The following is a 13,218-nucleotide window of genomic DNA, read 5'->3' as shown; positions in this document are numbered from 1 at the left end:
CATAATACAAGCTTACCGCTTTACTGCAATTGGCGATTAAACTCGCCGTTTTTCGATAGGTTTTCGTGAGATAATGCGCAAACCTCTCGTTTTCCGTTTCTTTCGCGCCGAGCTGCATAAATTCTCCTTGCACCAAATCTGTTACTATCTACGAAGTAATGTAATCTGCTTTAAACGCTGTGTTCTTCAATAGTGATTTTGATTACATAATTTTGATCGCATGATTCGCATTTTCCGTTTGAGGAAGAGGAAAGAAGGGGACAGAGATGTCATAAAGTATATAAAAAAGTCGTGAATGTTGGATTATATTCTGATAATTGATTATCTTCGAATGATTTAAAATTAGCGAGATGATTCGTGCGCGCCTTAGGAGCTCTATTTGTCAAAATGCTTTTTGTAAGAGTTATATGGTGTTCAAATTTTCGCCAAGGATCAATTATAAATTTTTTAATGAACAAAGATTTAAAATAAGAATCTACTTGAAAGCTCAATGAAATAATTTACCTGACTGATGGTGATGCTCACGTCATCATTTTGAAGTTTGGAAATCATTATACAGGCAACTGCCAAGATATAATCTCCCGCCATGGCCACCTGAGAACAAAACAATTGATCAATCAATTTCTTTATTCAAAATACAATTATAAATAGTCTCTGCAATTAATTTTTAATTAAGTGCTGGGATAGAGTATAGATCCTGCATTGCCATTATTATACAGGATATTAGAGATCGTCGTGATGACGAGAAGAGTATCTCATTCATTTAGACACTTTTATATTAATATTTGATATCTCTATCGCAGCAATCTGTCCAATAATATTATTCTCAATTTCATATATGCCATTACTATTAACAGACATTCCTTGCCGATGTTTAAGCGCAGCAGATATGAAGCGTGACGCGAAACTCGGATTCAACGCGGATTTCGCGCGGTCATTTATTATGTTAACAAAGTCGACACGTCCGGTTCTCCGCGATTATAATCTAGTTCATTTCCTTTCACTGGACATTTTTTAAATCTCGAAGTCAAACGGCTCCAAGAAGGCGTTATATCTTCAGTCCGACGACGTGACTCGGACTTTAGCTCTGTGCCTTGATAAGCGATTGATCAAAAAGAAATGATCAAATGGACGTAATGTTGGAAATTTTGATATCATAATGGAGCGAACAATGAGTTTCGTCAGGAATACAGATCGACGTACGCATTCGCAGTTTCGGTACTTCGGTCGTCGGGCCTCGTCGTTGATGAACACATCGTCTATAACGAGCGAACGTCGTCGAAACCGCAACACCTCGACGGCTCTTAATGACCGCGGTCTATTGTGTGTCATACGCGTTGATTTCTAAATTTCCTCATACATCGAATTCTAAAATCAACATACATTGTGCCGCTTTCTATTCTTCGTACAATTTAATTCGTCGATCTTATAAATTTCCTTATAAAAAACTTTACTTGCTTGTGCGTTTCTATTATCGTTGTTTCAAACTTTCATTTTACGAAAGTAAATATATAGCCTTTTAAAAATACTCTTTCGTGAAAATTTGATATCTTACATCGACTAAAAGTGCTGGAATTCGATTAATTATAACGAAAAGATCGACATTCGAGAAAAAATCTCTTCGGCCAAAGAATTCTGATATAAGAGAAGAGAATATCCGGATGTCCGTGCAGAAAGAGACACGAGAAAAAACTTTTGTCGTGATGATGACAATGTTTTGGTCGGGTAAAGCGATTGAAGGAAGATCGTTTCGTGGGTCGACAATGGTTCAAGTGACTCAACAAACGGCTCGTAATTTCAAGTTTCACATCCGGCATCGCCGACGCGTCGCCTTTATTTTCACGTATCTCAATCGCGATATAACTGAAAGACACCTGCGGACAGGATTTTCCCCTGAGCACGAGCTGCTTCGGCGCGTGTGCACTTTCTTGCAATTATCCCGAAGCGACGTTTCGCTAAACGAGCATGAATCAGCGCGGAAAGTAGCGGTCCACCGGTGAGAAACATTAATTTCGACTAATATTATCTCTTTCTCTCCGAGGAAACAACTTAGGATAGGCTTCGAGACGGCGTGGCCGCTGCATGTTGCGGAGCGTTTGTTGTATGATTTAACGAAATGAAAAATGGAGAGTGAATAACCTTTAGCATGCATCATGTATAGGCGAGCATCTCTGTTTCACAGCTGTTCGCGAGTAACTTGCAATTTATTCGAATAATAAATAAAAAATAAAACAAGAGATTTTTTGATTTATCAATATGCAATTCAAGCTCAGAGGACATAGTTTGAGCATTTATTATAAAACTGAATTATAAATCAATAATTACATATTCTCATTTTTTACTCAGAATTCTCAGACAATCTCTTATAGTTTTTTTATACTCGTCTTCTGAATCACTCTGCATATATGTATACATATAATTAAATTATGTTAATTATATATGTATATTATCATAATATATGTTGATAATATTACAATATTAAAAAATTAAGAATATTTTTATTTTTTATTTATTCAAATAAAAATAGCAAGTCTATTACTATAAAAATTAAAAAATTCTCGTAACTACGTAAGTAAAAATATGACCTACATATGTTCATTGTTTTTTTTACTGATTGTGAGAATGATCTCCCAAATAATCTGTTAAAGTTTGTTACACTCATTCTGAATCATCCTTATTAATCCCCTCTTATGTTTTTCATAATTTCTTCTTCGTATTTTTAAAACGACTCGTTCTCGGCTCAGGAAAATCCCAGCGAGCTCGGATTTTCGGCATATGAAAATATTAGAGTGACAACAGCTTTTTTTTTTCCCACCTTTTTTTTTCCATCTGGCGAGAATTTACAACTGAACGTATTAGTTACTTTATGAGGGGATTGGCTTCGCGGAATTGTTTTTTCCGCATTACTAGTTTTATATAACATATTATAATAAATATATTATAACATAATTAATATAATTTGTAATCAATATAATTATTCTGATTATTTCTATATTATACTATTGCAATAATATTACTTTAAGCATTTTTCTGATCATCAATGCGAGCCATTGTATTTTCTTATTTGTCGTCAGAGCGTATTCTCGTCATTTCGCACTTGCCTTTTGATGGCTTACATTCCAAGAGTCACGCTTTACACGCACGTAATCTCGTTATTGATAGGTGTAACTTGAAAATAATTATTGTATATACCACGGCAAAAGAGTTCTCTCAATTAGCGGTACGTTAATATAGCGAGCGAACTGTTGCACAATTCATTAGTTCAACTATGTCTGCGCGATCCTCGGCGCCGAAGACGACGGCAGCGTCGCGACTTTCGTCGACTATCGTCGGACTTTCCATTTCTCTGGAAGGCGCTAATTCCATCAAGCATCAAGGTTGTCACACTTTTGCGCCTCCCTCATAATATTTGCGCGTGCGCTATTCCAGGATTCAATTATGCAAATTACGATACATCCATCCTCCCTCTGCCCAACTTGTTCTCACCTTTCACGTTTGTCTTATCTCGATTTTCAATGATATTATTGCAAATTGTTGTTCATCGTTGCATCGTTTAAGATAAACGATAAGTTTTCTTTCGTCGTTCCTTGACTTCCTCAGAGCAAATTCAACGTCTCTCGCGTATTTACGTATTCCATGCGAAATCTAATTGTATATAAGTAAGTAACGCCGGAGGAACGGCGATTTGCTGGAAAACACATCGTGTGTAACTTGGTCTTTCAAAGTGTTGTTACAAGCTACTGTTGCGTTTCACAACGGTGCATTATCGTGCGATACGCATATTGAGATATCCACATATCTGAACAGAATGTTATTAAAGTGCCAAGTTACAAGACTGTAATGTCGTAACACCAGCGTGGATAAGAAATCGGAAAAATAGGTGTCTTTCGCGCAACGCAGTTAAAATCTTCTTTTAATCTCGCGTATCGATCAACTTAATACTTCATTAAATTATGCAATTCAATGAATAAACTTCATTCAGAGATGTTAATTTCCAAGATTTATTTGTGACTAGACATTGATTAATTAATTATCTGAAAAACTGTCGCTAATTTCACACACTATATATTCGTTTAAATCTAGAATCATAAAATAAGAGAATGACTCATAAATCTTCTACAAAATTACTTAAAAAGAATTTACATCTTCATGTATTTCGTTATTTTTATCAAGCTAATATGATACGATTTATTGGTTAATAAAACAACAGCCAATAAAATATTCATTAGGAAATAACTGGATAGTTGAAAGAAGATATTTTTATATTAATAAGAAAAAATGTAATTTTATTTTAGACTTAATAAATTTTTATTAGATATATGTATGTATAATAATAATATATTCAATAAAAATTATTTTATCAATTTTCGAGAGATCAATTTTTCAGATTTGCTATAAAAAAAACTTGAAACTGGTGCAATTTGACAGGTGAGTGCAGTCTTCAGTAAATGTCTGTCAATATAGACTTATGTTTTAAACTTTTAATTAGATGCTAGAGTTCATGTGCAAAAAATAATACATCGATTTTCATTCTTCCTCGGGTTATCAATAGATGCAATTTTTTTACTATATAGACAAAAAGATCCTTCCTGCATCGAATCTGTAATTCTACCGAGAAGAAAAGACGGACGACTTGCAAGACACTTTGTATATGAAAGGCAGAAAAGGAACGGACGCTTTTCTATATATACATATATACGTGTGTTTACACGCGTACTTGTACATGTGTCAATGTGCTTTGCGCGTTCTTGACCTAGCGTCTAGTGTTCGATCGCGCATTCTCGTTTCACTCTTGCCATTGCATAGACGCTTGTATAATGCCTATGGTGAATGCAATTCAATCATTTTCGCGACACTGATTGAAAGCTAATTAATAAGCATTAGAAACGCGGCAAGTGGATGTCGTATATGGAAAAGCGCGAACGAAATTCAGGCCGTTCCGGCCGATTGCGAAAGTGCGTACATTAATTCCTATGCGTTTGAGAGTTAAAATTTTTCGATCACGTGTCGCCCACTGTCGCGCGCGCGTTCCAACTGTCGATTTCTAATATATGTAATTTCAGCAAGTCGATTGACTCGTCGCTTTCGAGAAAGTCTTACATCGTTCCTCATATTCTATTACAAACGGACGATATCCTTAATCGATATTCTCCTTTCAATTCTTCCGAGTTTTCCGACGTCTACGCAAAACAGGCGGAGACCAAAATCCGATTCCAAATCTAGAAAGCGCGTTATCGATGTCCGACCATGAATCGCATTAGCCTCCTTCCTTCACCGATATTTTAAAATTTTAAAGAGAGAGTTTCCGTCATCGTCACTAATACTGACCATTGCGTAGTAATCGCTCTCGATAAAATTTTAATAAAAAAAAAGAAACATCGGAGAAATAACTAGCCGAAAACCATGCATAATCACATGTGTATATCTATATATAAATATATTTAAATATTTATATTTAAAAATTATACAATATTCTATATATAATTACTTAAATAATCTGAATTAAAATATTTGTATATATAATTTTTCAAATTTGTTCAAATTTCTTTTTCTAAAAAAAAGCGAAAATTATGCCTTTAATTAAAATTTTTTCTATTATTTCAACTGTAGTATCCTATGTTTTATCTTGTATTATTATATATGGATTTTTTCCAAGATAGAAAGAATATCGAAAAATTGAAATATTAATTTTGTGGCAATGATCTTTACGTCCGGTGAAAAGCTTAAAATAAAATTAATTCTGTTATAATAAAGAATCGCGTTAATTGAATCTTTGCGAATCGGAAGATCGAATAAATCCAACCTTTTTTTGACTCCAGACGACATTAACCGATGGTTTGCCCCGACGAATGTCTGATTGATCGATCACATCGTCGTGTAATAAGGAAGAGGTGTGGATCATCTCTGAGATCATCGCTACTTGTCGTTGCGCATGCGAGAGAACGCTGAAAAAAGCAGAAGTCCCTTCGTTGTAGAATGAGCCATTTGCGCAGAATCATTATATATAGCTCTATTAAGTATTTTTAATTATCAGGAAAAATTATCTTGTGAAACGCTACGCTTCGTAAAATTTCAATCTCAAAGATTACCCTATTTAACGAAATAAGCCGTAAACAACCTGTTACAGTCTAATAATTTTCACAGTCTTAATATGATTGCGTGTTTAAAACAAACCTCGACACAAATCGCGAACAAATATGATTCGATTTTGCTTTAAAAATTTCTTAAAATTATATCTCAACCAATCGATAGAATCTATCTCTTTCTTTCCAAATCTAAATATATGTTAGAATGGACACGCTACTGCAGTTCTCATTCACTCAGGCTTCTCATTCATATTTCCGAATAATTTGCTCGACACAAAATACGTGTATGTGTATATATTAGCCCCCGCCACTTTCATAGAGATCCGACTCGTACCACTTTGTCGGTACTTTTAATGCTTTCTAAACGTCGGGAGCGTATATATACATTTTCATAATCGCAGAGATTCATCGTGCAGCACATATGTATGTAATATAAAAAAAAAAAAAAAAAAAAATTTAGCTCTCACGCAAAATCTTCATAACCGTAAATTTTCCAACAAGATCTATATTGCTCCGTGTCATTTCAATTCGCAAAACTGCTCGTAAAATTTACGGTTTAAGGATACTGATGTAATCACTGACATTATGCGCGTAGAATAACAAGATTCTTGCCAACTGCTCGTAAGAATGGAAAAGAATGACATCTCTGGTATAAATATGTTAATAATTTTGTTTATTCGCGATTCTCTTGCATTTGTAATTACGTAATATCTATTGGTCGTCCTCTACTTTTCTACTCGTCTTTTAGTTTTTTCTTTTCTACTCGTCTTTTAGTTTTTTGTTTGAACAACAAAAAATAAATGAATAAATGTTGTTTTAAGATTTTTCAAGCAGAAGAAAAAAATATTTTTGCATTTTTCTCTCGACACGCGATTGTATATTTGATCTCGCTACAAAAACCCTTTCTCTATAAAAATTTCAAAAACGTTTATAGAAATATGCGCGTTTACTTACTTTCTTCCTTTGTGATAATTAATAGCACGTGCCATAAGTATGGTGAGTATGGGTCGTATCGCTTTTCCCTGGCCATCCAAGTAATACGTGCTTAAAGGTCGCAGCTCTTCTTGCGTAGTGTTGTTAATAAGTTCCTAAAAAATAATAATACACGTATCTCCAAAACTAATATAAAAAAAAATTTGATTTTATATTTTCGACTTATTTTTATTACAAAATTTTTTTGTGGAAACATTATCTTTCCGGTTGTACCACCAGTTATAAGATATACACTTTGTGTATAAGGATATATAAACACACATTTATAATTTAGAGATAAACGCTTAACTACCGCGTTTCTTAATGACAGTAGTTGATGAATATTCGAACATTATGTTAAGACTTTGCGGTGAAATTTCTCCGTAATACTTGAGAAGAAGCGTGCCATCTCGTTTATAAAGTTGGTTACATGATTCAATTACTTCATGCTCGTAAAAGAGAAGAATCAATTGCATATTACATTCTTTTGTTATAAGCTACCTGGGCCCTACACACTAATATTATTCCGCTCGTCTATATTCTAACAATGTCTAAAAAATAAATATTTATTTTTTGCATAAATGTCAAAAAAACTAATTCTCCGGAGGAACGAATGATCTTAAAGCGATAGGAAGATGCAGATTATTTTTTTATCGATAAAAATTAGATAGAATACTTTCTTTCTCAGATCGAGCGAATTTCACACCATATGACGTACATGATGAACGGCGATTTGTGAGTAAAAGTTCTCCTCTAGACCACACACAGACCGTGAAGTCTCAACTGCTTTCGCTAAAACGGGCTAAACGCATTAAAGCGAAGACGCAGTCACGTAAAAACTGTACGACTCTTCATCAATATCTGTAAACGCGCTTTTTAACGATTGTGTGCTTGTCATCATAAAAATGAGATTCTCTTTGAGCAACGCCCAAAGTCATTTGTCGATAAGTAATCAAGAACAACAAGATAAGACTACTATTAAGGCACGTGATGCGATTTTGGTAATTTAAGATTTCTCTGAACATTTTTAATTTTTAACACAAAGAATCAAGATTTAATTACCCAATAATAAATATCTATTAAAAAATAATGAATAATAATCTCATTCAAGAAATCAATATTTTTCTTAAGGTTTGCAAAAATAAAAAAATTTTAATTCTGAATCAATCTATTATTTGTAAAAGAAGATTTATATTTAGATAAGGTATTCTGAAAAATTCCGCGTGTTATTTGAAATTTTATAAATTTAAGAAAATGAGTAAAAGTTATTTACACATTTAAACGAAAGATTAAAAAAAAAAAGAATATATTATTTTATATACGTGTAATTTCGCGACATTATCTAAAAATATTACGGCAAAATTATTATCCGTGCGATCTTTAAACCGAATCGTTTTATTCTGGATCAAGGAGTAAAGGATTAGCGAAACTGTAATGTGAAATAAAAAAACAATTCGATTATACGCGGTTCTTTTCTAATTACACCTTTTTGACACATGCATCTTTGCCGCATCGCTAGGTTCGTCGTACGTTGGCCGACACGATTTCATAATACAGCGCATACGTAATATCGATGAAGTCAATTACATAAATAGCCGTTAAGACGATGTGCTCTTACTTCCCGAAAGTTTCTCGAGGCTGTACATGTAAATGACAATTGCCGCCTCATACGAATAGGGATTAATAGCCTTCGGCTTCTTTTATGTAATGAATTCGCATATTACTATTCGTTAGTAATGGCATATTGTGTCCATCAATTTTGCGCAATTACTACATTTACTTCAATATTCGTTAAAACTTATTTATCAAGAGAAGAAAAATTCTGATTTATTACATAATTATAATTCTTACGCTAGAAGTCTTGCTAGAGAGACTAGATAACTAATCTCTTTTCACGAGATTTTATGCAATTACGATTGAAAACAAAAGAAATAGATAACTGATTTATACGCCGATTTGATCGGGCAATAATTATATAATTATAATTTAAATGTAATAGTTATAATAGTGTATATATATATAGTATAATATTAAACGCTGTGAATTAAAAAAGACTAAATTTTATCCATTTGTTTTCTATTTATCATAGATTTGATCCCAAAGAAAAAGAAAAGCTAGAAGGATAACGTCTACGATTCCTCGGATGTAATTTAAAAGTATAATAATAAAAAGACTTACTAGTCGTATGTCGTCGAACATATCCTTAAGGTCGTCCTCTACAAGTCTGTAAGGCTCGATTTGGTAATTGGGCAAAGATCCAGGCATCTGCGTTTGCATAGTGCTCGTTGCCCTCGCGAGACCTATCCTGCTGTCTCGCGTATTCGTTTTGTTCTGCAAATGGAAAAAGAAGAAAGTTCTCTCTGTATTACGTCAAATATTGACCATAAACTTATATTATGCCGTAAAAAATTAACTACGCAATACCACAAATATTTACCATATCCCAGTTTCAAACATGACTGTCAAATATTCCTATAGAACCATGTACATATTATCGATATTATCTTTTTTACTTACAGTTGTAATATAATTTATTTAAATTTTATTTAATTAAATTTTAAGAGGAAGAGAGAGAACAAAGAGAATATTTTTTATTTCATTATACAAATTAATGAAGTAATACCAAATTGTCTATACCTTCTATAAAAGAATACGCGCGTATTATGTATATGAATATATTATACAATATTTAAGACTTTTATTTAATAAAAGTCAATGTGAATAGAAATGGTAAAAATATAAAAACTAAAAATAAAATTCAAAGTACTAAATTGTCGTTTAAACAAACGTCAATGTCCGTATTCATGTTGTTATTTCTAATTCGCTTTTAATTTTTACAATAATTAATTTATTATTTGTTCATTATTTGTAAAGAGATAAAGTGTTCTATTAGATAAGTCGATTAACAATCGATAAAACGATAAGTGTGACAGTAGTTGGAATAGAACAATTATTTAATGTGTAATATATCGAACGTGAGAATAGAGCTATCTCTCGCGGTATAGGTCCGACGCAACGCGTGACTTACTACTGTCGGTCTGACCTTATTCGAGCAATTACTACTCTTGCAACACGTCCGCTGCGTCATAGCTCTTACTACTCGGAAAAAATAGCGCTAATTAAGATTCTCCAATGCTTTGTGGCAACTTGATAATAAATATTATCAATTAATATTTCAGGCTAGGAATTTTATTAGGCGTTTAATTACATAATAAATAAAAAATACATTTACATAATTTAAATCTTTTTTTTTCTTGTGATAACTTTAAACAAAATTTTATATGTGTATATATAATATTTTTTTTCAGTAATTTTTATATTCTATTTATTATATAATGCATTTAATTAAATTTATAATTATTTAAATTTATAAATTTAATATTATATAAATTATATATTAATATATAGTTATATAAAGATTTTTATATTGTAAATTATGTCTTGAAAAGATTATCGTTGATAAGTTCTAAAAGGAGAGAGGAAGAACCAATATAAAAAATAATGACATTCGATATTTTATGCTGGTAATAAGTTTTGAAAGATTTAAAAAAGCATATTTTTAGATAAAAAGAGAGCAGACATGAGAGATGTGAAACTACCGAATCCCATATTATACTTTTTCATATATAATTTTGTATACTCTTTCAATGATTTTTCAAAAATTTTCAAGTAGAGAGTAGTACGATTACACTTCGCGCGTTATCCATATCTGCGCGAAACATATTCTAAGCGCTATTATTTACGAAGCATTATTGACCAAACCTATCTTTCCCATGACTATTTTTGTAGCGATGGAATGTTAGATGCTCTCACAAACACTTCAGTTTTCCATCGACATGTTCAGAAGTTAAGGAACGACAGCATTCCTTCACTCTGTATACATAACGATGTCTCCTTTCGTTCAAAATTCCCATGATTTCTTGGCATTCAACATACTAATTCATTAGCTATAATAACCGGCCATGCGACATAAAATTCTATATAATTAAAATATTTTTAATTTAATATCTATTAAGAAAACTTGTATTCTATTTATCATAGTTTCATAACGTATTAATCACTCACACTCTGTTATATTAATGTGTATAAACTGCGTGGACGATATAAGCGTAAATACACAGTAAAACAATTTAATTTGTTAATTAAGATTTATTAAATTAAGTTCCCATTAAAATTTATTAATTAAGCTGCCTTTAAAAAATTAAAACAATTAAAAAAAATTTTTAATATTAAAATTATATTCCTTTAATATTGTAAAAAATAATCTTGATATAGTTTGTTAAAATTTTCTATATAAATACACATCTTTTTTTTCTTGATAAAAGATACGTCTTTAAATATAGATGTGTATCTTTCATCTTCCTAAGTAATTTTTCAGATTAATATATAGTTTAATTTAAAAAAATAAATAATGATAACATTTTAAAGAGATTACGAAAAAATATATTTGAGAATTAAAAGAAATTATTGAAAAAAATCATCAGGAGAGAAGAGAGATGTATGTGTATTTATAGAACCGGATAGAGAAAAGATCTTTGTTTCTTTAGATTGCAGCAAATTTTATACTGTGTGCAAGGGTTCATTTACCGGCGGACTAATCGAGGCCACGACAACAGGCAAATAACAACATTCGTAATCTATATATAAGCAAGCATACACGCAATAAACCGATCGCCGGTGACCGGTAACCTTCTAACATCTGACGTGCGTATATGCGCTTGAAAATAATTAGCTAAACTACCTGCACTAATTTTCCCGATCGTGAACGCTCGCACATGTCACATTTTTACAAACTTGTGATCTTGCAAAACAATATCTGTCATTTGTACACATAATTTATATGCTAATTTGTTTAATTCTAGAAATCAATTTTTTTGTCAAACAAACTTGATTCTAGATTAAAATGTCATTAGATTTTTATACATAATTTTAACTCTTACGTGTAATCATGCAATTAAATGTTATTTATATGGACATCTCTTTATTTTTTTGCATAGTATATATAATATTTTTTATTTTATAATATACGTTGCTTATATTGTGACATAGCTCACTCGAAAATACATTCATAAAAAATGTAGATATATCGATGTGATGAAAGATATATACATAAAGTGTGATTTAATATAATAATAATGGATAATTTAATCTATAAAATAATTCCGGATGTCATTTCAATGTATTCTAAAACGTTACAGGCGTCGCAAAGGATATGCAACGTTGAGCAATGATTGCGTTTATGAGTCTAATGATTTCCATGCGCACATATACGCCGAGTTATTGCATTCCTGGATAACTGGCTAGTAGCGGCAACAAGCAAGTTCACTGCATTTGACTTTTACCTCTCTCGCGAGTATATTCGACCTCAAGGCTAACGCCGAAGGAAATCCTAATCCGTAAAAAAAGGAAAAAAAAGCGAACACGCAAGACCAGTTACACGCATAAAACGTTTTCTTTTTTATAATGACAAAGCTAAAAATAAACTATTTTTATCGGGATCCATCCCGCGCGTTCTCCAATTCTGCGCGATTATTTATCCGATAATAATTATTTTTATTCTAATAATAAATTTAACAATTATATCCGATATTTGTACAGCATGTAATTCTAATTCTCTCTTGCAACTTATGTAACGCGATCGAGGAGCGGGATAATTGTGATACAAAGATACCGGATGCGAGAGACCGGATCCGGCAGACGTCATCGTTTGCAGGCAATGTCGTCATCAATGTGTGGATTTTCATTCATGGGCGCAAAAGCGAATTTCAATTATCGCGTCGCTGATAACACGTTTCGCACGTTGCGACGATTGATTTATCGACTTTGTTAACGACGCTGAAGATGCAATGTCTAAACCTTCTGATGGGCGGATCGGGATGGTTATGAAAGCCGTCTTTCTGTCACGTGATATCACGTAACAGTTGGCATAACTTTAAAGTGGAGAGCTACTAGACCGTAACCAGCTGCTACGACTTTCCTAAATTCCGGTTGTGTATTCTCATCGATAAATTAAAAGCGACCAATACGTGGCATACGATTGATGAAATGCCGAACAACATTCCTTTCGTATTAAGGATTTCTGGGAAATTTTGAAAGCGAATTTCTTTTCTTCATTAACATAGTAATGCGCTCGAAAATTTTTGAGTAATGGAGAATCAGG

At 32.4% G+C, this 13,218-nt stretch overlaps 1 protein-coding gene across 1 annotated transcript in view; it reads right to left on the bottom strand.

The window, feature by feature from the left end:
- Window positions 1–13,218, bottom strand: part of Qless (decaprenyl diphosphate synthase subunit 1 qless) — a 37,653-nt gene that overhangs the window by 2,512 nt on the left and 21,923 nt on the right. Inside the window, 5 exon segments of the mRNA XM_083052101.1 lie at window positions 17–148; window positions 505–594; window positions 5,804–5,945; window positions 7,041–7,174; window positions 9,237–9,389. Of these exon segments, the coding sequence (XP_082908227.1) occupies window positions 17–148; window positions 505–594; window positions 5,804–5,945; window positions 7,041–7,174; window positions 9,237–9,389 (651 nt within the window).

The sequence above is a fragment of the Prenolepis imparis genome, unplaced genomic scaffold (genome assembly GCF_030444845.1).
Source record: "Prenolepis imparis isolate NDT839.2.m4 unplaced genomic scaffold, iyPreImpa1.0 SCAF_12, whole genome shotgun sequence".
Classification (NCBI taxonomy): domain Eukaryota; kingdom Metazoa; phylum Arthropoda; class Insecta; order Hymenoptera; family Formicidae; genus Prenolepis; species Prenolepis imparis.
The sequence above is the reverse complement of the archived record's forward strand: the minus strand, read 5'-3'. Positions and strand labels throughout refer to the sequence as shown.